Source organism: Pipistrellus hanaki (assembly GCF_964339955.1).
Source record: "Pipistrellus hanaki genome assembly, chromosome: 3".
Lineage (NCBI taxonomy): Eukaryota > Metazoa > Chordata > Mammalia > Chiroptera > Vespertilionidae > Pipistrellus > Pipistrellus hanaki.
This window is the reverse complement of record NC_140505.1, coordinates 83,152,894-83,180,322: the sequence shown is the minus strand read 5'-3', so window position 1 is coordinate 83,180,322 and position 27,429 is coordinate 83,152,894. Positions and strand designations below refer to the sequence as shown.

The following is a 27,429-nucleotide window of genomic DNA, read 5'->3' as shown; positions in this document are numbered from 1 at the left end:
ATTTGCCAAATCCTTATTGCAGTATATTAATGTATAATAAATGAAACATGTACCGTATTTTCTGGCGTATAAGACGACCCCCTAATTTTACAGTTAAAACATAGGTTTAGGCCTATATTCGCTGTATAAGACTACCCCCTACTTCAAAGAAAAGACTTACTTTGCCGTCAAGATCTGCAGGTAATTTTTGTGCAATTTTGGTCTTTTGCCCTCGATTTTCGGTTGACTTTTTTTGTTTCAAAAGTCATCTTATACGCCGGAAAATACGGGTATATGAGAAATGGAGCTATTTTGGACATCATATGCCTTTAATAAAGGCAGAACTAAATTAATCTTTCCTAATAAAGACCTTTTATTTTTCTTTTGGTTCACTTATGATGTTTTTATTATGGTTGGTGTTTAAAGATGTAGCTTATGTAAAGATTGCCACAAAAAGTTTAAACTTGATTGGTAAAGAAATAATTTATCTAGTTTTAAAATTGGATATACTGATTGTTTTGGCTATAGGAATAGTATAAAAATTGAACATTAGGATTTGGAGATTTTGTGTGTGTGTATAGGTTTTAAAGTTTAATTGAATTTAATATATTTTATTGATTTCAGAGAGGAAGAGAGAGAAAAATATCAGTGATAAGAATCATTGATTGGCTGCCTCCTGCACGGCCCCTACTGGGGATCGAGCCCACAGTCCGGGAATGTGCCCTTGACCGAAATCAAACTCCACAGGCTGACACTCTATCCACTGAGCCAAACCAGCTAGGGCTCATGTTTAATTGAATTTAAAATTCAAACTTTCAAATGTTGCATATTTTTGTTTACTTGTGATGCTGAATATTGTCTTATTTGTGTTTAAATTGTCATTTGTCTTTTCTCTTAATGAAGGGGGATTAGTCTTAATTTTAATTACCTGTATAAACACATACTTGGTAAACAATTTCAGTAATATTAATGTTTTGTTTGTATTATTAATACACTTTTAATAATGCTTTAATTCATCTTTAAATTTATTATTAACTGAGTCAGAATTTTTATACAGGAGACAGATTTGGGGGAAATGGCAAAGAAATTTGTTTAAAATAGAAAAAAGTACTATCATACTAGATTTAGCATAAAGAATTTTTGTTATAATTTTGCTCTTTCGTGTATTTTTTCTTATATCTCATAACTTCTCTTATATTTGTGTAATTTACCTTTTTTTTGTAGGGAAGAAAGATAGTCAAAATGCAATTCAAAGAAGGAAAGAAAAGCAATGTATTTCAGATATGCTTATTTAGTCAAAAAACATTTAAGTCATTTATTGAGCATTCATTGTATATAGAGTACTCTGTTAGATGCTTTTTAGGATAGAAACAGGTTTAAATAAATTATATACAGAAAACTAAGACAAAAATTTACATGTATATCATAATTATAATTTAAAAGGTTTATGCACTGGTTTATAATACGAATTCCATTTTTTTCATGTTTTTTTATTGATCTTAGAGAAGAAGGGAGAGGGAGAAATAGAAACATCAATGATGAGAGATAACCATTGATTGGCTGCCTCCCGCATGCCCCCTACTGGGGGTCGAGCCTGCAAGCTGCACATGTGCCCTTGACTGGAGTAAAACCTGGGACCCTTCAGTCTGCAGGCCAATGCTCTTTCCACTGAGCCAAACTGGTTAGATCTAAGGAGTTACATTTTTAAGTTCAGCTTTAGCTGTTAAAACATTTAATATAGATCTATAAAATAAACATGTAAATGTTAATTCGATCCTTTAAAGTGAATTAACAAATTGCTAATTCACTATGTGATCTGTAGCAATGATTGATACATTAAAGGAATTGATATGGTTATCAACTGTTACTTGAAATAGATGTGAATATTTATGTGATTTGTAGTTATCATTTGAAAATATTATGTATAATATTTTTGATGGCTGAAGAGGGACATATTCTTTAACTTATATTGCCTTTTTTAAGATGTTCTGGTAATCTTTCAAGGCAGTATATTTTCTATCTCTGTTTTGTTGTTCTTATTTAATAGTGGTGTGAAATAATTGAACAGCCATTTATCAAATTTTCAATCCTATATAATAAAAGAGTAATATGCAAATTAACCATCACTCTGCTACACCCACAAGCCAATCAGGAGCGAGTATGCAAATTAACCCAACCAAAATGGCTGTGGCCACAGAGAGCAGGAGGGAGGCTTGGGTTTCCCTGGCAATGGAGAAAGTCAAGCTTTCTGCACACCCTGGCCGGCCCAAGACTCCGCTCCAGGCTACAAAGTTTCAGTTGTGGAAGATAAATAAATCCTGCTTGGACAGCTGGGGGGGCATGGCCAGCCTGCAAACCACCACAGGCCCCTCGCCCAGACTGCCTGGGACAATCTTCAGGGAAAACCAGCTGGCCCCACCCATGCACCCAGCCTCTATTTTATCTAATCCTATCTAAAAAAAAAAAAAGAGTAATATGCAGATTGACCATCACTCCAACACACAAGATGGTTTACCCCCATGTGGTCAAAGATCCTTCCCCCATATAGATACAAGATAGCCACCACACGATAGCCAGCAGGGGAGGGCAGTTGGAAGGGACCAGGTCTGCAAGGGAGGGCAGTATGGGCATCAGGCCAGCAGGGAAGGGCAGTTGGGAGGGACCAGGCCTGAAAAGGAGGGCAGTTGAGGGCAATCAAGCCTGCAGAGGAGGGAAGTTGGGGGAAAATAGGCTGGCAGGGGAGCAATTAGACATCAATCATGCTGGCAGGGGAATGGTTAGAGGGTGATCAGGCTGGCAGGCAGAAGTGGTTAGGGGCAATCAGGAAGGCAGGTAGGCGAGCAGTTGAGAGCCAGCAGTCCTTGATTGTGAGAGGGATATCTGACTGCCTGTTTAGGCCTGATCCTGGTGGAGTCGGCCTAAACAGGCAGTCAGACATCCCTTGAGGGGTCCCAGATTGGAGAGGGTGCAGGCTGAACCAAGGGACACCTCTCTCCCCCCTCCCCCGCTTGCATGAATTTCATGCACTGGGCCTCTAAATTATAAAACATTACCACTGTTGAATATAAATATGTGTATTTTTTTTTTTTAATCTAGAGCAGAATATAAAATCCTGGTTCAAAATATTGCTATGAATCCTTTATTTTTATTATAAAATCATTTTAAATTTAAGAAAAGTTATAAGAATTATACAAAACTTTGCTATTTAACTTTGATTCTTAAGAGGCATAAAGTATTTTCTCAGTTGTTGATGTTGTATCCAACTAAATACATGTGTAGATTATACTGTTGCTTTTAGATTAATTTTGCAATGTCATGGATTAAAACTATCTTCCTACTTTTGTTTTCAAATAAAACTAATACAGGGTGGGGCAAAAGTAGATTTATTGTTGTGAGTATTCAAAACACAGAGTTTACTCTTGTTTTATTATTTATTAGTTATTGTATTTTCCATATGAACAACTGTAAACTTTTGTTACACCTTGTATTTTTATGTGATTAAATTGTTAATTACTAATTGTTTTTTTCTCAGCTCAGACATAGTTTCTTATTCATGTTACCAGTACCTGCCACCCCATGGAATCTTAAGCTATACATTTTGATTGGGAGAAAATTTGTTAAGTGATGCTCATATTTTTTATGTTAATATTAAACTGAAACAAATTATTTTTTTTCCTGAAATTTAGGAGCCATGGGCAGTTAGAAAAATTATATTGACATTTGTGAGTTTATTTGTGCAAATATATTCTCATAAAATGACGTATAAATATAGATTTTTGCTGTTTTTTGTTTTGTTTTTAAAGGTCACCAGAAAGACCTACAGGGGATCTGAGAGAAAGAATGAAGAACAAGCGCCAAGATATGGACACTGAGTCCCAGAAACGAAATATAGAGGACTCATCCTCACCTGTTAGGGTAGGAATAAATTTCCCAAAGTAAAGTTAAATTTCAGTAGTGACCTGTTATTTATGCCCTATTTTAAATATTATCTTGTGTGGTAAATATATGGTAAGTGTATACTATTGCATTATAATGTTCTGTATAGATAATGTAATTTAGAAGAAAAAAGTAGTCCTCTGGCAAAATTCATAATTCTGATTGTTTCACTTCTTGGTGGCAGTTAAGGTAAAGAAATTCATTGGTAGAGCTTAAGCTGAGCTTCTTAAGGTTTCTTTACCTTGGTGAAGGAGTCATGAATATCTAAACATATTCTTGAGTTTTCAGAGTTTAAACCAACCATCATATTCTGCCTGCTTCCAAGAATGAAGCAGCTTAAAATAAAACACTTAAATTAAAACAATTAAAGTAAGGCATATTGGTAACAGAAACTGAACTAGAAAACTTAGGTAAAGGACATGTGACCACAAAATTTGGTGATGAATTCCTGGCATTTAAGCTAAAGAGAAGCATAATTTATAATGGAGTTTATTGGATAAAAGGACACATGAGTTTGTTGGGAATGGAAGTCTTTTCCAGAGTCCGTCGTCCCCACCCCCCTTCCAGAAATGTAACATTTATTGAGTTAGAATTCGAATACTGTATAATTCACCCATTTTAAGTATACACTTTTGCGATTTTTTTGTATATTCACAGTCATGCAACCGTCACCACCGTTAATTTTAGAACATTTTCATTACTTCCAAAAGAAACAAGTTTTTGACTAGACATATTTTTCATTTCTCTTAGGTTTATATCTAGAAGTAGAATTGCATGTCATGGCTTAAACCTTTACCTTTGGAGTTATTGCTAGATCATTTTTCAAAGCAACTGTACTATTTTTCATTCTTGCCAACAGTGTACAATGTTTCCAATTCTCCACATCCTGCCAACAGTTGTTATTATCTAACTTTTTGATTATAACTATCTTAAGTGGGTGTGAAGTGGTAATCTCATTGTAGTTTTGATTTCCTGGTGGCTAAATAATGTTGATCACCTTTTCATGGGCTTATTGGCCATTTGTATATCTTGTTCAGAGAAATGTCTATTTAGATCTTTTACCCATTTTTTAAAATTGAATTGTCTATTATTGATTTATAACTTCTCTATTTTGGATATAAGTTTTTTATATATATGATTTGCAAAAATTTCCTTTATACTGTGGGTTGTCTTCATGTTCTTGATGGTATCCTTTAAAGCACAAATGTTTTTAATTTAGTGAAATACAATTTAATTTTTTTCCATCTTTAATTTCTTTATGGATTAAGGCATTACTTATGTGTCTTAATCCCCCATTATTCCCCCAACGCCCTCCCACACACACACTCATGCCCTCATCCCCTCCCCCTGTTGCCTGTATCCATTGGTTGGGCCTGTATGCATGCATACAAGTTCTTTGGTTGATCTCTCCTCCTTACCCCCACCCTCCCCTACCTTCCCTCTGAGGTTTGACAGTCTGATTGCTGCTTCTCTGTCTGGATCTGTTTTTGTTCATCAGTTTATGTTGTTCAGTATATTCCATAAAAGAGTGAGATCATGTGAGGGATAGAGAGTTAGAAACATCAGTGAGAGAGAATCATCGATCAGCTGTCTCTTGCACACCCTCTACTAGGGATGTGCCTGCAACCAAGGTACATACCCTTGACTAGAATAGAACCTGGGACCTTTCAGTCCACAGGCCGACTCTCTAACCACTAAGCCAATCCGGTTTCGGCTCTTTTTTTTATTCCAAATAAATTTTTGGAGATTTCTTTCTAGGTCTGTGAAATATGCCATTGGTATTTTAATTGGGGGGGGGGGGGGGGTTGCATTGAATCTGTAGATTGCTTTGGGTAGTATAGACATTTTGATGATGTTGATTCTACCAATCTGTGAACATGGTTTGTTCTTCCATCTGTTTATGTCTTCCCCTATCTCTTTTTTCACTATCCTGTAGTTTTTCTGCATGTAGGTCTTTTACCTCCTTAGTTAGTTTATTCCTAATTAGTTTACCTCCTTAGTTAACTTTTTCGGTGTGATGGTAATTGGGATTGCTTTTTTAGTCTTTCTGTAAGTTCACTATTGGTGTAAAGTAATGCCATAGATTTCTTGGCATTAATTTTGTATCCTGCTACATTGCCGAATTCATTTATTAAGTCTAATAATTTTTATGGATTCTTTAGGGTTTTCTCTATAGAGTATCAAGTCCTCTGCAAATAAGGACAGTTTTACTTCTTCTTTTCCAATTTGAATGGCTTTTATTTCTTCTTCTTGACTGATTCAAGTGGCTAGTACTATGTTGAGCAGGAGTGGTGAGGGTGGACATCCCTGTATTTTTCCTGTTCTTAGAGGAAATGGTTTTAGTTTTTGCCCATTGAGTATGATGTTGACTGTGGGTTTGTCATATATAGCTTTTATTATGTTGAGGTATGATCCTTCTATTCCTACCTTGCTGAGAGTTTTTATCAAGAAAGGGTTTGGGCCGAAATCGGTTTGGCTCAGTGGATAGAGCGTCGGCCTGCGGACTGAAAGGTCCTAGGTTAAATTCCGGTCAAGAGCATGTACCTTGGTTGCGGGCACATCCCCAGAAGGGGATGTGCAAGAGGCAGCTGATCGATGATTCTCTGTCATTGATGTTTCTAACTCTCTATCCGTCTCTTTCTCTCTGTAAAAAAATCATTAAAATATATTTAAAAAGAAAAAAGAAAGGGTTTGGATTTTGTCAAATGTTTTTTCTGCGCCGATTGATATGACTGTGTGATTTTTGTCTTTCAGTTTGTTTATGTGATGTATCACGTTTATTGATTGGGGATATTATATCCCTGGGATAAATCCTACTTGGTCATGGTGTATGATCTTTCTGATGTACTGCTGGATCCGATTTGCTAGAATTTTTTTTAAGGATTTTGGCATCTATGTTCATAAAGGATATTGGCCTATAATTCTTTCACTGTGTTGTCTTTATCTGGTTTTGGTATTAGGGTGATGCTGGCTTCATAGAATGAGCTTGGAAATGTTCCTTCCTCTTGAATTTTTTTGAATAGTGTGAGGAGGATAGGTTTTAGTTCTTCCTTGAATGTTTGGTATAACTCCCCTATGAAGCCGTCTGGCCCTGGACTCTTGAATGCTGGGAGCTTTTTGATGAATGCTTCAATCTCCTCCTTAGTTATTGGATTACTGAGATTTTTAGTATCTTCCTGATTGAGTTTTGGAATGTTGTATTTTTCTAGAAATATGTCCATTTCCTCCAGGTTGTCTAGATTATTGGAGTAGAGTTGTTCATAGTATTTTTTTAAACAATCCTTTGTATTTCTGTGGGGTCTGTTGTTATTTAGCCTCTTTTCATTTCTGATTTTGCTTATTTGGGTCCTCTATCTTTGCTTCTTGGTGAGCCTGGCTTGTTTATCCTTTCAAAGAACCAGCTCTTGGTTTCATTGATCTTTTGTATTGTATTTTTTTGTTTTGTTTTGTTTTTTTGGTCTCTTATGTGATTTATTTCTGCTCTGACCTTTATTATCTCCTTCCATCTGCTCACTCTGGGCTTTTCTTGTTGCTCTCTTTCTAATTCTTTGAGTTGTAAAGTTAGATGATTTACTACCATTTTTTCTTCTGTGTTTTTTTAGGTAAGCCTCTAGGGCTATGAACTTCCTACTTGGGACTGCTTTCATTGTGTCCCATAGATTTTGGATTGTTTTGTTTTTATTGTCTTTTGTTTCCAGGATGTTTTTAATTTCTTCTTTGATCTCATTGGTAACCCAATCATTGTTTAATAGCATGCTTTTCAGCTTCCAAGTGTTGGGAATTTTTGGGGTTGTTCTTATTTTAGTTTATTTCTAATATTATGCCATTGTGGTATGAAAAGATGCTTGGTATGATTTCAATCTTCTTGAATTTGGGGAGTCTTTGCTTGTCACCCAGTATGTGGTCTATGTTCCATGTGCACTTGAGAAGAATGTATATTCCACAGCTTTGCAGTGAAATGTTCTGAAGATGTCAATTTAAGTCCATTTGATCTAGTGAGTCATTTAGGATTGCTGTTTCTTTGCTGATTTTTTGTCTAGAGGATTTATCCAATGATGTCAGTAGTGTATTAAAGTCCCTACTATGACTGTATTATTGTCAATATTTCCCTTGATATCTTCCATGAAATTTTTTTATGTATTTGGGTGTTCCTGCATTGAGTGCATATATGTTTATCAGGGTTATATCCTCTTGTTGTATAGATCCCTTTAGTATTATGAAGTGGCCTTCCTTATCTCCTGTTATGGCCTTCACTTTGAGGTCTATTTTGTCAGATATAAGTATTGCTACCCCAACTTTTTTTTCATTTCCATTTGCCTGAAAGATATTTTCCATCCCTTCACTTTGTCTTTGTGAATCCTTTTTGCTGAGGTGGGTCTCTTGTAGACAGCATATAAATGAGTCGTGTTTTTTTATCCATTCGGCCACTTGATGTCTTTTGATTGGAGCATTTAGTCAATTTATGTGTAAAGTTATTGTTGAAAGGTACTTATTTGTAGTCATTTCTATTTTTGTGCCTGTTTACCTTCTTACCTTTTTATTTCTTTTTACAGCATTCCCTTTAGCATTTCTTGCGTTGCTGATTTGGTAGTGATAAACTTCCTTAGCCTTTTTTGTCTGCGAAGCTCTCGATTTCCCCTTCAATTTTGATTGATAGTCTTGCTGGATAGAGTATTCTTGGATTCCGTACTTTGCTTTGCAACACTTTGTATACCTCCTTCCATTCCCTTCTAGCTTGATGTGTTTCTGTTGAGAAATCATTTGATAATTTGATGGGGGATCCTGCAGCCTTTAAGATTCTCCTTTGTCTTGAACATCTGCCATTGTAATTATGACATGTCTTGGTGTGGGTCTTTTGGGATTCATCTTGCTTGAGACTCTACTTGTGCAACTTTTTTCTTCCCTATATCTGGGAAGTTTTCTGTTATTATTTCTTCAAGTAGGTTTTCTAATCCTTGCTGCTCTTCTTGTCCTTCTGGCGGCTCTATTATATGTATGTTATTTCGATTCCTGTTGTCCCAAAGCTCCCTTAAGCTTTCCTCCTGCTTTTTAATATTTTTCTCCAAGTGCTGTTCAGATTGAGCTTGTTTCTCTGCCTTATCTTCTAACTCACTAAATCAGTCCTCTGCTGCTTCTAGTCTACTGTTGAAATCTTCCTTTGTGTTTTTAATTGTAGCTATATCATTTTTCATTATTCCTGATTTTTGCATAAGTTGTTGATTTTCTCATCCATCCGGTATATGAATTGGTACAACCATTACTCTGATTTCTTTTTCTGTCATGTTGCATGCTTCAATTTCACTAATTTCTTTCCTTGGCAACTCCTCATTTTCTTTCCTCAGGGGATTGTGTCGTCTCCCCATTCTGACTATCACCAGAAGGTGCAAACATAGAGTTGCATGGACATGGGCTGTGTGCAGTGGGAGCTTTGCACCACCCGAGTTTCACTAAAATGCTCTGACACGAAGAAGTGTGGCTGCTGTGGATTGGTGGGAACTAGGCTCATCAGTGTTACCAGTGCTCAGTGTGGTCTTGTGTGCACACCTAGAATCAGGGACCTGCTTGCACCACGCTGAAAGAAAGACCCTGTTGGTGTGTGCCAAAAATCAGAGTTTCCTAGTGCATGCCAGGAGTCACAGCCCCGTGTCTGCACTAAGAGTCAAGTATCTGCATCTCTGTTGCTTCATGTGACCTCTCACTGAGAATCAGGGTCCCTGTGTGCACATGCACCAAGAATTAGATTTGCTGGCTCTTATTGTGAATGCACTGGGAGTCAGGGGTCCCAAGTGCATGTAATAAGAAACAGAGTCAAGTCAGTAGTGCTCAGTGCTGCCTCCTATCTGGAGAATCAAGGTACTAGTCAGCTTGGGGGACTGGGTTGCACAGTAGCACTGTGTCAGCAGGAGGTCAGTTCCTGTGCTGCAGCAAACAGACTTGCATGTACACCTGCTAGAAGTCAGGTGGCACTGCTGCCTTGCGTGGGTCTTGGGTTTGGTTGCCTGATTGCATTGTGGGGATCAGATTCCCAGTGTCCACACTTTCCCAGGCTCAATGGCACTGCGGCCCGTGAGAGGGATGGGTCAATAAGCTACTATGGCGCTGCCTGTGAGCCTGTGGGCAGGGGAGATAGGCTCTGTGATTCACAGAAATTTGCCACCAGGATGTCTGGATTCTTGAGGTCTGTGCGTCTGCAGCTGTGGTTGCAGGTCGCTGTTCCCAGTGGCTGCAGGGTCCTGATTTGTGACCAGGCTGAGTGTTGCTGAGGCCAGGATCCTAGTCTCAAGCGGCTTTGTTTCTCAAGATGGCATGGTCTCTCAAAATCCAATTTATTTAAATGTTTGATGTTTAAGAAACAATTGTCTAATATAAGGACACAAAGATTAATGCCTGTTTTCTTCAAAGAATATTAGAGCTTTAGCTTTTACATTTGAATCTTTTATCTATTTTGCATTACTCATTATTTATAATACTAGAGGCCTAGTGCACAAAATTTGTCCACAGGGCGGTGTGGGTGCGGTTGCCCCTCAGCCCAGCCTGCACCCTTTCCAATCTGGGATCCTTCGAGGGATGTCCAACTATTTGCTCTGTGGCTGCAGCCATCTTGGTTGGGTTAATTTGCATATGGACAGTCAGATATCTCTCTCACAATCAAGGACTGCTGGCTCCCAACTGCTCGCCTGCCTGCCTGCCTTCCTGATTGCTCCTAACCACTTCTGCCTGCCAGCCTGATCACCCCCTAACCACTCCCATGCCAGCCTGATTGATGTCTAACTGCTCCCCTGCAAGCCTGTTTTCCCCCAACTTCCCTGCTCTGCCGGCCTGGTCACCCCTAACTGCTCTCCACTGCAGAGTTGACCACCTTCAACTGCCCTCCCTTGTAGGCCTGGTCCCTCTCAACTGCCCTCCCCTGCTGGCCATATTGTGGTTGCCATCTTGTGTCCACATGGGGGCAACCATCTTTGACCACATGGCAACCATCTTGTGTGTTGGAGTGATGGTCAATTTGCATATTATTCTTTTATTTGATAGGATAGAGGCCTGGTGCATGGGTGGGGGGCTGCTGATTTTCCCTGAAGGTAGTCCCAGATTGGGGCATGGGGTGGCCTCAGTGAGGGGCCTGTGGTGGTTTGCGGGCTGGCCACAGCCCCCGGCGACCCAAGCAGAGGCCCCAGTATCTGGGATTTATTTATCTTCTACAATTGAAACTTTGTAGCCTAGAGCAGAGCCAAGCCTCCTGCTTGTTCTGTGGCCGCAGCCATTTCTGTTGAGATTTATTTATCTTCTATAATTGAAACTTTGTAGCCTTAAGTGGAGACAAAGGCAGGCTAGGGTTGTAGAAGCTTGGCTTCCTCCATTGCTGGGGGCAACTCAAGCCTCCTGCTCTCTCCATCTCCATAGCTGCCGTCACTTTTGTTTGGGTTTATTTATCTTCTATTATTGAAACTTTGTAGCCTTCAGAGGAGGCCAGGAACTTGACTTCCTCCATCACCAGAGAAACCCAAGCCTCCTGCTCGCTCCATGGCTGCAGCCATTTTTGTTGGGATTTATTTATCTTCTATATATAAAAATTCTTTAAGTGATACTTTGTAGCCTTCAACGGAGGCCTGGGCCAGCCAGGGTGCGCAGGATGCTTGCCTTCCTCCATTGCCAGGGAAACCCAAGCCTCCTGCCCACTCTATGGCTACAGCCATCTTGGTTGGGTTAATTTGCATACTCACTCCTGATTGGCTGGTCAGTGTGGCTTGCAGGTATACTAGAGATTCTGTCAATTTGCATAATACTCTAGGATTAGCTAAGGAACCAACTTCATTTTTTGCATGTGGATATCTAGTTACCTTATTATAGTCTTTGTATGAAAGTTACAAATTAGTATAATAATTCAAAACCTATAGAAGCTTTCCTATGGCTATTTTTTGATTCTTGATTTAAAAAAAAAAAAAAAAAAAAGCTGTGTCACAGTTTTATGTATAGTTTGCAAAGAGTTTTTTGGGGACTTAAAGTAATGCAGTTTCTGTATCTCTTTAGAATCTAATATGGTAGATTCATAATATTATTTTAGATACCTCAAATAGTTGTTCTTAGGTGGAGGTGTGTATCAAAAAATTTTTGAAAGAGAGATGGTCTTTTTTTTTTTAATTCACATGTAAAAATATATATATATATATATATATATATATATATATATATATATACTCTATTCTTGTTCTACTGAATTTTAATTTCTGGGTAGGGCTGAGCATATGTATTGCATTTTGAAATAACCTGTTGATTCAGAATAATGAGTGGATTTTGTTTTTTGCTGGTAAATGTTTAATAGTTACTCAGGAAAAAAAGAAAGCTATGCTTTGTAGGATTTGCCAATTTCTTTGGTGTAAATACTCCTATCATGATCAGTTTTAAACTACCAAAGTATTGTGACTGAATACAAAGCTTTGAAAAAGATACTGTTTAATATAATTCTATATTATTCTCACATACGAACATACATACATACGTACATATATACATACATATATACATATAGTAAGTGTAATTAACCGCAAGAGTAAAATGTGCTGAATATTTAGGAAGTGAGTTTTGAGTTTTGTCATATTATTTGTTTAATTTTTACTTGATATTATTTAATTTTTAATCATAGTTTGGTTTAACAATGACTTGTACGGTTCTTAAAATTTAGCAGTTGGGCCTAGCCGGTATGGTTTAGTGATTGAGTGTCAGCCCATTAACTAAGAGTCACCTGTTCGATTCCCAGTAAGGCCATATACCTGGGTTTTGAGCTCAGTCCTCAGGAGGGGGGCATGCAGGAGGTAGCTGGTCTAGTATTCTCTCTCATCATTGATCTTTCTATATCTCTAGCCCTCGCCCTCTCTTTCTAAAATCAATTTTAAAACATTTTCAAAAATTTTAACAGCTGGCTCTTAGTATATGTCAGTGCAAACTGATTCTAGCACACTACTCATGGATAATAATAGTTAATGTAAAGGACAGACATCTCAAATTATATTCTGAACACTTTATGAATTATTTAACACTAGTTGAGTTTTCTCTCTAATATAAATTGGTTTGGGGTTTTTTAATAGGAGATGTACATCAGCAGTAGAAATAGAGGTACTTAACAGGTATCTAAGTTTATGTGTATTGTTGGTCATAAAGATTTATATGCTTAGCATCATAACAGTTTACATATTTATCATACCACCTGAGTAAACAGCAAGGTTGGCATTTGATTAAGAACTTTAAAGCCTGATTTTTGCCTTCCCTAGATGAGAAAGCTCTCAAAGGCACTGAGCTTCATGCACACCTAAGGGATAGAGTCCTAAGATTCTAGAATGGTCAGTTTTCAAGGAATTTGCTATCCAAACCTAAGAAAATATACTGTTAATAAGCTAGTGTATTAGGATATTCATTATTTTGAGTGATAACAGGGTAACAGCTGCTGATCATTTCTGTAATATATTTATACTGCAGTTCATGTGATTCTTGATCTTCATATTATGAATTTCTAAGGGAAAATTAGATTTAGTTTAAGTAGTGGCAAATATAGCAAAGACAAAAGAACATAGTTAAATAGTATGTGTGTGATTTCACAAATTAAATGTAATTCTACCCCTTCTCTGCCATTGACCTCAAATCCAATGTGTCTGAGTTATGAGGTTGGTAACACCTGATTTTGTGGAGAAATAAATTGTAATTCTAGAGTGTGCTGGCATGTTAGAGAGAGATGAATAAATGGAAAGTATAAATAACTGTGTTGAGAACCAGGGAGCCCTTTACAGAGGAAAATGACATTTTGTACTGGGTGTGAAAGATAAAATGAGATGAAGGAGGGAAGGAGTGAGTCCAGGAAGAGGAAAAAACCAACACAGTAAAAGTAGTTTTAAAGGACTACTTTGTTTAAAGAACTGCTATGAAACTTTGTGCCCAGGGTATTATGAATTATAGCATATGAATGTGAGTTGAAGACGGAAGAGATCTGTCTTGTTCACCAACTCACATCCAGATCCTGGAACTAGTAAGTTTACTTACTAAGTGATTCTGATAATGCAGCCAGTATTGAGAATTCCTAGTGGTCTCAGGTTTGCATTAGAGCTATTGAATACTTGAAATGTACATAGTCTGAATTGAGATGTGCTGTAAGTGTAAAATACATCCTGAATTTCAAAGAATTGGTATGTAAAAAATCTCAATTAGTTTTATGTTGATTATGTATTATAATGACAATATTTTTTATATAATGGGTTAAATAAAATATGCTATCAACATTTTAATTTTACCTGTTTTGTTTTTTTTTTCTTTCAAATGTAGCAAGAAGAAAGTCTTAAAAGTACACATGTGGTTTGCATTATATTTATATTAGAAAGAGCTGGTCTAGGTATTTGAACCAGACTTAAAATGAAACTGAATTTAACACAGTCAGAGACTTATTTGAGGTAGAGTCAATAGGATTTAATGAGGACACAGATTGGTTTTTGGTCCCTTTTTTATACTAGACTCATATGATCATGGACAACTCATTTGTAGCACTATTTACAGTACTTGTGCTGACACTAATAGGCTATTTTGAAACATTTATGAAATAATATATTACATTTTTATGGCATTAGATACTTTTAATCTGAAGAACTTTTCAAATGCAGTAATTAAATTGTGTTTTCTTCTATATCAGAGACTATTCTGTGGCACACCAAACAATATATATTTTTGTTGAACTGAAAAAAAATAGGTATAATTTTAATTGATTTACACGAAAAAATAATAGTAGTCACTCTTGCTCCAAAGTAACCTTTAAAAAAATCATATGCCTATTGTTGTATATAAATACTGGTACTATTCTTGTACCAAGAGTTAACCAATCAGACATAATTTTATTATACATCAGGACTGACAAGATGTATATTTATGATTCAAGATTAGATAGCTGTTGAGTTAGCTGTTGTCATTTTTTAAATTTGACAATCTAAAGGAAAGAGGTCACCACCACTGATTATTAGCAAATATTGCAAGTTGTAAAAATTCTTACATGCCCTGGCCAGTTTGGCTCAGGGAATAGAGCATTGGCCTGCCGACTGAAGGGTCCCAGGTTCAATTCCAGTAAAGGGCATGTACCTTGGTTGCGGGCACATCCCCAGTAGGAGGTGTGCAGGAGGCAGCTGATTGATGTTTCTCTCTCATTGATGTTTCTATCCCTTTCCCTTCTTCTCTGTAAAAAAAACAACAAAATATATTTACCAAAAAAAAAAAAAAAAAAAAATTCTTGCAGCACACAGGTTGAAAATCAATGATCTACACTATCAAATTTGTGGGTATAGGGTATAGTATTGTTAATAGTATTCTTTTACTGTTCTTGGGATCTATAGTTATGTTTTCTGTTTTGTTTCTAATATTGATAACTTATCGTTCTCTCATTTTTTTCTTAGCCTGGGTGTAGGCATATTGATTTTATTTATCTTTTTTTAAAAAAAACAAACTTTGGACTTTATTGATTTTTTCTCTGTCAATTGTTTTGACTTTATTGATTTTTCTCTGTCAATTGCCCATTTTTTATTTCATAGATTTTTGCTGTAATTTTTATTATTTATTCTGATTGCTTTAGATTTAGTTTGCTCTTATTTTTCTAGTTGTCTTAAGGTGGAAACTTAGATTATTGATTTTAGATCTTCTGTTCTACAATATGCATTTAATGTTATAAATTTCTAAGCACTGCTTTCACTGCATTCCACAAATTTCGATAAGGTTTATTTCATTTTCATTTAGTATGAACTATGTAAACATTTCTCAAAATTTTTTTATTCACGTGTTAATTAGAAGTGAACTATTTAATCTTCATATATTTATGGATTACCTTGTTACTAATTCTAGTTTGATTCCATTGTGGTCTGTCTGAAAGGAGATAGTATATAATTTCTGTTTTTTTGTAAGTGTTTCATGTTCCAGAATGTGGTCTAGATTTTGTTTTTGAATATTCTTCCAAAGATATATTGTATATTTCTGATTTTATAGAGAGGGGAGGAGAGAGGGGGGGGGAGTATTGCCATGAGAAAGAAATGTCGACTGTGCCTCCCTTATGCACCCCAACCAGAGATCAAATTCACAATGCAGATATGTTTCCTGACCGTGACCTAACCCACCACCTTTTGGTGTATGGGATTAAGCTCCAACCAACTGAGCCATTCAACCAGAGTTGAGAATTTTGTTTTTTAAATTATCTTATTAGTAGAATGTTTCTGTCTAGTTCTCTCCCCATCTCCGTGGTTTCCGCTCTTTACTGCTGTATTATTGGATACATAGATACAGAGATATTAAAAAGAAAAATTTGAGTTCATGTTATATTTAACTCTATCCCAGGCTATAAAAAGCTAAGTGCTGCCCTAACCGGTTTTGCTCAGTGGATAGAGTGTCGGTCTGCGACTGAAAGATCCCAGGATCGGTTCCAGTCAAGAGCATGTACCTTGGTTGCGGGCACATCCCCAGTGGGAGGTGTGCAGGAGGCAGCTGATTGGTGTTTCCTTCTCATCAATGTTTCTAACTTTCTATCCTTCCTCTCTGTAAAAAAACAATAAAAAATATTTATATATATTTAAAAGCTAAGTGTTCATCACCACCAAACCAGTGTTATAAGAAATGTTAAAGGGACTTCTTTAAGAAGGGGAAGGAGGGAGAGAGATCATAAATAGGAATAATAAAATAAAAACTACATACCTACTAATAATCACCTTAAGTGTAAATGGATTAAGTGTTCCATTTAAAACATAAGGTTGCTGAATGGATAGGAAAATAAGATCCATGTATGTGCTGTCTACAAAAGACCCATTTGCAGCTAACATGATTCTCTGCATAGAGAACCCAAGAGATTACTATTACAAACACACACTATCATGCAAATGGAAATGATAAATAAAAGCTGGGGTAGCAATACTTATATTAGACAATATAGACTTGGAACAAAGGCTATAACAAGGAACAAAGAAAAGCATTACATAATTATAAAGTGATAAACCTGATGAGAGGATATAACCCTTTTAAACATTATTGCAGCCAGTGCTCCTACATTGGGTGCAATAATGTTTAAAAGGGTTATATCCTAAATGAATAATATATATATACTAAATGAATAATATATATTGATGGGTTATGTACTAAATGGGTTATATATTAAATGAATAATATATATTGATAGATATAAATTGACAGTAATGTAGTTATTCATGTCAATAACAATTGACATTAATGGATATATCATTCATTGATCAAGGAAACAGCAGCCTTAAATGATACATTAGACCAGATGGATTTGATATTTTAGAGCATTTCACCCTAAATTCTTTTCAAGTGCACATGGAACATTTTTCAGGCTAGACCACATGTTAGTTCACAAAAAAAATCTCAATAAATTTGAAGAATATTGAAATCAAATCCAGTATCTTCTCTAACCACAAAGGTATGAAACTATAAATTATTTACAAGAAGAAACTGGAAACACATGTAGCTAAATAACATTCTACTAAAAAATGGATGGGTTAACAACAAATTCAAGGAAGAAATCAAAAAATACTACCTTGAGGCAAATAAAAATGACCTAGAAAGATCCAAATTGAAAAGTAGAAGTAAAATTGTCATTATTTGCAGCTAACATGCTTCTCTGCATAGAGAACCCCAGAGATTACAAACACACACTATTATTAGAACTGATAAATTCAGCAGAGTAGTCAGATACACAATATTCTGAAATGGGTTGCATTTTTGTTTGAACTATCAGGAAGAGAAATTAAGAAGCAGACTTGATTCTAGTTACAAAATGTCAATTGTAGTAATAGAGCATAGAGTGGCATGACCTAATAGTAGTTTTGGAGAAATCCAAGGGTTGCTAATTGACTGTATTTAAACCAGGGGTGGGGAATGTCTTGCTTGCAGTCCACATAAGGCCCAAAAAATCATTTGGTCTGGCCCTGCCATAGCAACCGCAGGTGAAATTAGAAATTCAATAAATCGGAGAGAATCCAAGATGGCGGCATAGGTAACACCTAACTGCAGTCTCACACAACAATTTCAATAAAATATAACTAAAATACAAAATGGACATTACCCAGAACTACAGGACAGTCGGCTGACTGGAAATTCTACAACAAGAAGGAAAGAGAAAACCAGAAGGAAAATCAGAAGAGCTGTAAAAGCCAAGGTACTGAGACACATTGCGCATGTGGAGAGGACGGAGCCAGAGAGGAGGGGGAGGCTGAGTGCCTGGCTGGTGTTCCCTAGCGGGAAGGAGATAAAAGCTCCGGACTGTGCTGAACCCCAGATCCGACAGCACTGAACCCAGTTTTAGGCCTTACCCTGGGGACCTAGGCTCATACCGAAGGAGCCTGGGCTGTTAGGCGGAATCTCAGGGGAGCGGCGAAAGGCAGAGACCCCGGAGGCGCACACATTGCGCGCAGAGGACGGACCTTTGACTCTGCTGCTAGATTGCCCTAGTGGGAAGGAGACAAAAGCTCCAGACTGTGTTGAGCCCCAGTTCCTACTTCACTGAACCCCAGATCTAGGGCAGACCCTGGGGACCCAGGCTCATACAGAGGGAGCTTGGGCTGTAAGGCGGAAACCCAGGGGAGCGGTGAAAGGAAGTCCCGGGGGCGCGCACATTGCCACTGAATTGCCCTAGCAGGAAGGAGACAAAAGCTCCAAACTGCTCTGAACTCCACTTCCAACTGAACTGAACCCCAGTTCCGGGCTCTTTGGGGGTGAGCCTAGACTGGTAGCAGGCGAAACTCGAGAGCACCTTTCTCTTAGAGGTTCTTGCAATGAGTACTGAAGGACACTGAGGAATACTGAGACTCAGGAGTCTCATAGGGTGTGGCTAACAGAAGCCAAGGCTGTAGGCTCCACCCTGAAACTCCGCCCCATCCAAGCTGAACACAGAGACTTTTAAGGCTACCAACTCAGGGAAGCTGCGAAAATGCTGAGACAAGGAAACAGATCACAAACGAAAGAAATGGAGGACAAAAAGCAACTGGATATAGAGTTCAAAACCACACTTAAAAGGTTTTTCAAGAATTTCCTAGAAAAGGCCAATAAGACCTATAAGGACATGAAAAGGGATTAACAAAAAATAAGGGATCAACAAGAAATAAAACATTCTCTGAAATAAAAAATTATGAACAACAGATACATAACTATCAACAAGTGAATCTAAAAACCAAGGGAATTAAAAAACCTGATGAACAATATTAACTTGAATATAATAGAATCAGAGACTTGTTTTATTAATGAAAAAAATTGAGCTAACATTTGAAATGACATGATTACTGGTGGAGCTCCAGCTATGGTTGGCTTGCAAAAGGATTATAATTGTGCATTTATCAAGTTATACAACATTTTTTTTTTTTTACTGATCTTAGCCTCCTTAATAAGTGTTATCAAAATAATTTTCTAGTCTGGCCAGTTATTTCTTATAAGGTTATTCAATGTGATTCAGTGGATTGAGCATTGTCTCATGCACCAAGCGGTCACTGGTTCAATTCCTGGTTATGGCACATGCCCAGGTTGCAGGCTCAATCCCCAGTATGGGTCTTGCAGGAGACAACTGATTGATGTTTCTCCCTCCCTCCTCCTTCCCCCTTACTCTCTAAAATAATTTTCAATATTATGATTTGTGGTGGGAAATTGACAAAAATATTAGAATAAAACATATTTCCTAACTTGAAATTTCTCCAAATATTGAAGACTGCATTCAGTCTTTATTACTTACTGAATATATATGGTCTTTGAGAATAGTATCAGAGTTATATTGAAAAACAATAGAGAAGTCATTATATATAAATTGTTTTTAATGAGATTACATTTCTGGTTCTAAATCTGTTAAATATCTACATTAATAAAAGAAACATGCAAGTAGTTGACCATACCACTATGGCACCCACCAGCCAATCAGGCATGAGTATGCAAATTAACCCAACAAAGATGGTGGGTTAATTTGCATACACGGAGTAGCGGGGCGGGACGCCTGCTATGGGGGGCGGGGGGGGGAGGAGCTACAGAAGTAAAGCGAAGATGGAAGGTGGCGGTGGCCAGAGCAAAGGCCTGGGTCCCGGGTGCTGGAGGAAAACTGGAGCCAACAGCCAGGGGAAGGAAGGCCTATTGCATGAACCTTCATGCAATGGGCCTCTAGTTCTGTTATAATTTCACAGAATATTTACTTTATAGTATAAGCACTACTACTGCTCAGAAACTCCTTTCAAGTAAATTTGTAGTTGGATACAGGATCCTTTGGTAGACAAAAACCATAACATAGTCCTAGCTGGTTTGGCTCAGTGGATAGAGCGTCAGTCTGCAGACTGAAGGGTCCCTGGTTCGATTCTGGCCAAGGGCACATGCCCAGGTTGTGGGCTCGACCCTCAGTAGGGGGCGTGCAGGAGGCTGTCGATCAGTGATTTTCTCTCATCATTGATGTTTCTATCTCTCTATCCCTCTCCCTTCCTCTCTGAAATCAATAAAGAATATTTTTAAAAAGAAAGAAAGGTCCTGGGTTGAATTCCACTCAAGGGCACATGCCTGGGTTTCTGGCTCAATCCCCAGTGGAGGGCATGCAGAAGGCAGCCAATCAGTGATTGTTTCTCGTCATTGATGTTTCTATCTCTCCCTCGCCCTCTCTGAAATCAATAAAAATAGATTTTTTAAAACCACAATATATTATTGAATAATTCGGAGGTAATCACCTATAAAAATATTTTTATAATACATACTAATACATGTTTAGAGTGGATTTAATCCAAAGAACATTCAAAAGTTATGTGGTATATAGAGTAGTTTCTGATAGCCCATAGAATATATTTTAAGAATAATGTTACTTTTTTCCCCTCATGTCTCTATAAGTAGTGGTTTTTGTTTTGTGTTTTGTTTTTGGACCTTTTACCATTTTTTCATGTCTGGTTCAACCAGAAATTTTTACAATTTGTCAGCTTCTGTTGTCTTACCAGCAATCATATGTCATTTCATTGAGCAAGTAGTACAACATGACTACATACCTAAAGATGAAAAATTTACTAGTTTCAATAATCTAACCATTAAACCGTACACCGAAATCAATACATAATATAAATACATACATAAATAAATGAAAAAAAGTTTTCAAGGATAAGTTAATTTGTGTTTTAAGCAGCCAAATTTTATGTCTGATAGTGCCCAAAAGAATTTTTACCCTTTATTGTCCTTGCGTGTTAGTGACTTTCATAGTCAGGATTTAGTGTAAAAAAAAAAAGCGATACACTGTCAGTGGGAAGATAATTATATGATATTGGTTACTTTATTTTTTTACCATTTAGTTAATTGTGGTTTGAAGTCTTTCTGTTATGTGACATATGCTTATTAAATTTTATAAGCTAATTACTATTATCTGTTTTGTCAGTTGGCTGCTATTACACCTAGAATAAAGTGTAAAACTTTTTTTATACTAGTTAGCACTGATTTCTAACTATTTTGGCTACCATTTTTGTTTTCATCAAAATAGGGCAAGTCTCTCGTTTTTAAAGCATTTGTAATGAGTGTGGATTTATCTTCAGGGTGTGTAGGAAATGCTGTTATGTTAAAGTCACAAACCCTTGTGACTTTACACACACAAAAGTATGTAGCACACTATCAACGTTTAAAATAATAGATTTGCTTTGTATATTTTAAAATCTTAGTTACTCCTTACATGTACTACATCGCTGTTCTTTAGTGAAATAGGTATTTATAATGTCTTTTCATTGTGGTGCTACACTAGAACTTGTCATATCTTCTACTTAGTGGTTATTTGCAAAATTGATTCTTTGTTAAAAATGAATGGAGTTAGAAATATTTTGTATTACAATAACTATCTCATTCAATTTTTTAAAAAATAACAGTAATTTCTGTGTATTTATGTACTTTTTAGAAAGAATCTTCAAGGGGGAGACATAGAGAAAAGGAGGACATAAAAATCACCAAGGAAAGAACTCCAGAAAGTGAAGAAGAAAATGTAGAGTGGGAGACTAATAGAGATGGTGAGTTTCAAAAATCTTTGTTTATATAGTAGTCAATTTATTGATTATTCACTTTACAGACACTTTTTGTCAGCTTCAGCCCAGCTGCCCTTCAGTAGATGAGTAGGTTCAAAACACTTTTCAACTGTGATCTCCTATCAGTAGAAAATGGCATATAATTGAAAAACAAAGGCAGAAAAAGCTGTTCACACTGCATTTTTCAACTTCCCCTTTTTTTTCTTTTTTCTTTCTTTCTTTTTTTTTTTTTTTTAATATATTTCATTGACAGAGAGAAGAAGGGAGAGGAATAGAGATTCAGAAACATCAATGAGAGAGAAACATCTATTAGCTGCCTCCTGCACACCTCCCACTGGGGATGTGCCTGCAAACAAAGTACATGCCCTTGACCTAAATCAAACCTGGGATCTTTCAGTCTGCAGGCCGAAGCTCTATCCACTGAGCCAAATCGGATAGAGCACAAATGTTCACTTTTATGATCTTCTTAGAGATCTAGATATAGAGAAAGGGAATTCATTTGTTGAATGTGTTGGGTGTGCTAGGCATTTTAATATAATTTATATAATTTTCTCAATTCAATAGCTTTGCTATTTCTTATACATAACTAAAGAGTTTAAGAACTTAAGCAACTTCTCAGCATAAGCTGAAAACTTAGACCAGGGGTTATAAAATTAAAATTGTGGACCAGGCACCTCTCTGCAAAAAAAAACTTGGTTGGAACATAGCCATACCCATTGGGTTACATATTTTTTTTTTTTTTTTTTTTAATTATTTATTTATTTATTTATTTTAATATATTTTATTGATTTTTTTTTTTTTGCCCCCCACCCTCCCTCCCACACATCCCCTCCCTCCCCAGAGTTTTGTGTCCATTGGTCATACTTATATGCATGTATAAAAGTCCTTCGGTTGATCTATAATCTCCCCCAGATCTTCCTCCCCTCCCCGCTGTAATTTGACAGTCTACTTGTTGATTTACTGTCTCTATATCTATCTTTTGGTTCATCAGTTTATAATGCTCTTTGTTATCCACAAATGAGTGAGGTCATGTGGTGTTTCTCTTTCATTGATTGGCTTATTTCTGGGTTACATATTTTTTGTAGCTGTTTTTGAGCTCCCATGGATGAATTGAATCTTTGTGGAAAGCCAAGAGTCTGCAAGCCTAAAATATTTATGCCTATAATTAAGAACAATCTCTGAAAACTTATCTAGTCTAATATTTGAATTGTACCCTAAATGCTTCTCCAGTAATTTGAATATCAGTACTTTTTAAGGGAATTTATTCCATCTTTGAACAGCATTGTCTGTTGAAGAGTGCTTCTAAGAGCAAACGAGAAACTCCTATGATTAGTTCATTGGGATTTCATAAGCCAAACTAATATCGCTTATAAAATATAGTGTGTATCCCCCAAAATGTATACATACTTTAACAACTGATAGCTCAATTTTGAAAATAAAATGTATTTTAATAAACACTCACTTTGTAATTATTCAAAATGTATGAATACATTTTGGGGAGACACCCTGTAGTTGTAAAGGCAGCTATAATGTTCCATTGTGTTTTACCAATCTGTATATATAAAGAGGTAATATGCAAGTTAGGCCGGGACGCTGCAACAGTCACAACCAGCTCAGGAGGAGGGGCTCCAAGGGAATAACACAGGGTGGCCCACACCCAGCCCTGGAGCCGGATAGAACAACATGCAGGGGGGCTGGAGGGGAGACACAAACCCGCAGGAGGATCAGGCCAAGCCAAGCTGTCTGGCAGTCCCGGGGCCAAGAGGCCAAGCTACGCCGCCTGGCAGTCCTGGGCAAAGAAGCTGCTCCGCTGACCAGCCTGTGCTAAGGACCTGTTCAGCACATTGCACAAAGTCCAGGACCTCTATCCTGCAGCCACGGGAAGTTTCCCTCTCCCCAGAGCTAGGAGCACCAGCTCAGGTCCACCCATCAGCCCTGTCCTGACTGAGGGTGAGTTCCTGCAGGCTGGGGTTTGATCCCCACGCATTAGCAGTAGGAGACCAGTGCCTTTGTCATTGCTGTGTGTCTGGGTTTTAATTGGACAAATGCCCGGTAGTCCCAGGGGAAGAAGCTACCCGGCGGTCTTGGGCAAAAAAGCCGCCCTAAGTCCCGGGCGCAGCTTAGCAAAATCTTTCAGGAGGAGAATTGTCAAGGCTTTCCCAAATTCCCTCAGCCCCTACCCACCCCTCTGTAAAGGCAAAGAACAAATGAGGCCTCTTAAATAAAAGTCAGAGGTCTCCAGCAACGTGGGCCTATCTCATCACTGTCATTTGGACTGGATGGCATTTGAGTATTTGCACCATGTCAGAGAAACACAAGCTCAAGTCATGATCTCTGCCCTTAAATAATTCATAATCTTATTAGAGCAAGTGGGTGATAAAAGCCCAGTAATGACATCAGAATGTAAGGCAACAATAGAGAGAGGAACAGAGGTAATTGCTAGGGTGATTTTCCAACAATTCGTACAAAGAGTATGTGCTGTGAATTAAATTTTTAAAAAAAGTGTGAATGTAGCTGCTTCATGAGTATGGCATCCCTTCCTATTTTAAAGGAAGCTGAGTTCCATGTCAACTGTGTATTATGTTATGAGTTCTGAGACACAGGACAAGGGAGGCCCTAAGTGTACTATGCTTTGATATTTGAGTCATTCTTTATTGTTCAATGTCATTTATTTCTGTAAACCTCAGTTTTGTAGTAAATTATTAGAATAATACATCTTGCTATAAAATATTACTAGATCAAATGATCAGGTCACATTTATTGTTATTTTCTATAAATGAGCACAATCTCTGGTATGCTAAAGTGATAGGTTATTATAGAAATAGGGAGACCTAAAGGCTTGATTACAAGTGAGGCTTCCTATAACAACCCACATTTATTGCTTAAAAAAAAAAAAAAAAAAAAAAGGCAGGGAGCCAACTATAAATCGAACCAAATATAAGCCCTTGAAAGGCAAATGTAAATTGGATAAGCTTCACTATTACAAGAGCAACAAGAAAAAATTCAGATACAAGAATGAGAAACACATTGCATCAACTCTTAAGTTGCTGCTAAAGAAAAAGAATGGTATACTATGAAAACAATATAGATTGTAAAGAAATTTGTTCAAAAAGAATTTCCTAGAGTATGTGGAATTTCAATTAATTTTTTTTTAAATGTGAAGAGTTTAGCTAGATAAGAAAAAGGGTAGGGATCCCCAATTGCAGAGGGTGCAGGCTGGGCTGAGACCCCACTGCGTGCACGAATGTTGTTGAAAATAAAATATTAGAAACTTTGACTCTTCAAAATTAGATATCTAACTTTTCTGGAATAGTACGGAATTAACTCAACATACCCAACATTCTTTTATTATTATTATTATTATTATTATTTGTTTGGGGATTTAAATTTTTCTGAAATTTCTTAAAAACTTCCTATCTTTAAAAGTAAGTTTCTCTATTTCAATAATGTATACATTATTATTGAAAATTTAAAAGGTACAGAAGAACTTGTCATTTTTCTCCATGTTTTCATAGTACCTATTTCAGAAACTTATCCTTAAATTTCTAATTCCTTTATTTGTCCTGCTTGATGTTTACTGCACAAAAGTGATAGAACTTTTCATCCACAAGCTCCCTCAACTTCCTGCCAGTAAACACTATAAACTAGTTTTTTACGTACACCTAAACTTTATTTCCCTTTTGTTCTGTGGGGGGGTGCAGGAAGAGACTGAACCTAAACTGTGCACCTATAGATGAGGTCATTGGGGGGTGTGGAAAAGTCAGAGGGTGAGGTGGGAACCTGGTATAGGGGAGCAATGGAGGGGGAAAAAAAATGAGGAACATTTGTAATAATAGGAACAATAACAATTCATTTAAAATTAAAAAAAAAAAAAAAAAAAAAAAAAAAACAGGCCGAAACCAGTTTGGCTCAGCGGTAGAGCGTCGGTCTGCGGACTGAAAGGTCCCAGGTTCGATTCTGGTCCCAGGTTCGATTCAGGGGATGTACCCGCTGGTTGCGGGTACATCCCCTGTAGGGGCTGTGCAAGAGGCAGCTGGTCGATGTTTCTCTCTCATCGACGTTTCTAGCTCTTTATTTCTCTCCCTTCCTCTCTGTAAAAAATCAATAAAAATACATTTTAAAAAAAAATTTAAAAAAAAAAAAAAAAGCATGAGCACCCCAATTCCACCAAGCATGTGAGAAGTCCATAGGTAGTGGAGAGGTCCTGGAAGACAACATGCAATGTGGAGATGGAAAGACACCAAGAAGCACCAAGGTGGCAGATGTGAGTGAAGAAAAAGACCATTTTGGAAGTTGAATCCTTACCATCTACCCCAGCTGATGTTTCATAGATCAGAAACAGCACCAAAAGACAAAGCTTTCTGAGATTTCTGATCCACAGAAGTTGGGGAGGCAGAGATATAATGGTGGTTCTATACCACTAAATTTTGACATGTATTGTTATATTTCTGTCCAAAATAGGGATTTTGTTAAATTTCTGTCATTTAGTAATCCAGTAAATAAAGTTCTTCATCCACCTCTATAATACTATTAAAAAAAAAAAAAAAAAAAAAAGATGACTACTTTTATGGTGATTTCACTTACAAAGTATTCACATGGCTATTTATGTTTTCTCTTGATTGAAACCTGCACATTTTGAAAATAGTGTGACTTTATGATTTACAGTTATCTGGTTGAAAAAACATTGAATCATGGATTTAGACAGTCATGCCTGTCCCCAGATAGTGACACTGAACTGGTTTATAGACTTATCATTCCTTCTGCATTTTCAAAAGTGAATAGCAATTTTAGCTAAGTATAAGAGAAATTGGTCTGTACTGGTATGTCTAAAAATATACATTCTTTTTAAGGATCCCCCCATATTAGAAATTGAATATGAGAAATTTTTTAAATATTTACTCATTCATTTTATAATAACAGTAATAAATCCAACATAAAATTATATGGAAAATAACTGTGCTTTGCAAAACAAAAATAAAATTTGTGAGATGGTGGCATGTTTTACATGTTTTTCCAAATATTTTTTAATGTCCAGTAAGGAAGCCAGAAGAGGTAAACTCTGTGATTGCCTTTTCTTATGACCACATTAGCACTATAGCTAAATTATCGAACAGTCTGGATAACCATCTGAAGACTAGGTGAATAGTAGTTCTATAACTAAAGTTATAAAGTAGCCATGTCAAGACTGGTAGCGGAACAGAGGTGCAAAATGGGTTGACCCCACACCCCAGAAGTAATTGAGAATTGGGAGGAATATCTTATTTGCAGAGGGATCCTGTACATGCACCACAACATGCTCTTTCAGCAGTGGGCAGCCAGGCTTGATCAAGTGATCAGCTACAGTCTTTTCTTCAAAACTCTTAGAAGTACATAGGCACCAGGCAGGCAGCAACTGTGACCTGTCCCTCTTATTGAGTGGTCCTAGGGTTGGCCCTGGTACCAAATCTGAATCTGTATTAACCTGCTGAACACTACTCTCCCCATTCTG

At 37.1% G+C, this 27,429-nt stretch overlaps 1 protein-coding gene across 12 annotated transcripts in view; it reads left to right on the top strand.

Annotated features, from left to right (window-relative positions):
* The window catches only part of ZC3H13 (zinc finger CCCH-type containing 13), a 95,230-nt gene that overhangs the window by 5,693 nt on the left and 62,108 nt on the right, over nt 1–27,429 (top strand). For 9 of the 12 annotated variants that reach the window (XM_084879302.1, XM_084879299.1, XM_084879301.1 and 6 more), the window contains exons 4-5: nt 3,783–3,894; nt 21,818–21,926. The exons of 1 other annotated variant lie outside the window; for it this stretch is intronic. In XM_084879302.1, coding sequence (XP_084735428.1) covers nt 3,783–3,894; nt 21,818–21,926 — 221 coding nt within the window. The remainder of the gene's footprint in view (nt 1–3,782; nt 3,895–21,817; nt 21,927–27,429) is intronic. 2 more of the 12 variants (XM_084879297.1, XM_084879296.1) reach the window with 1 other exon arrangement.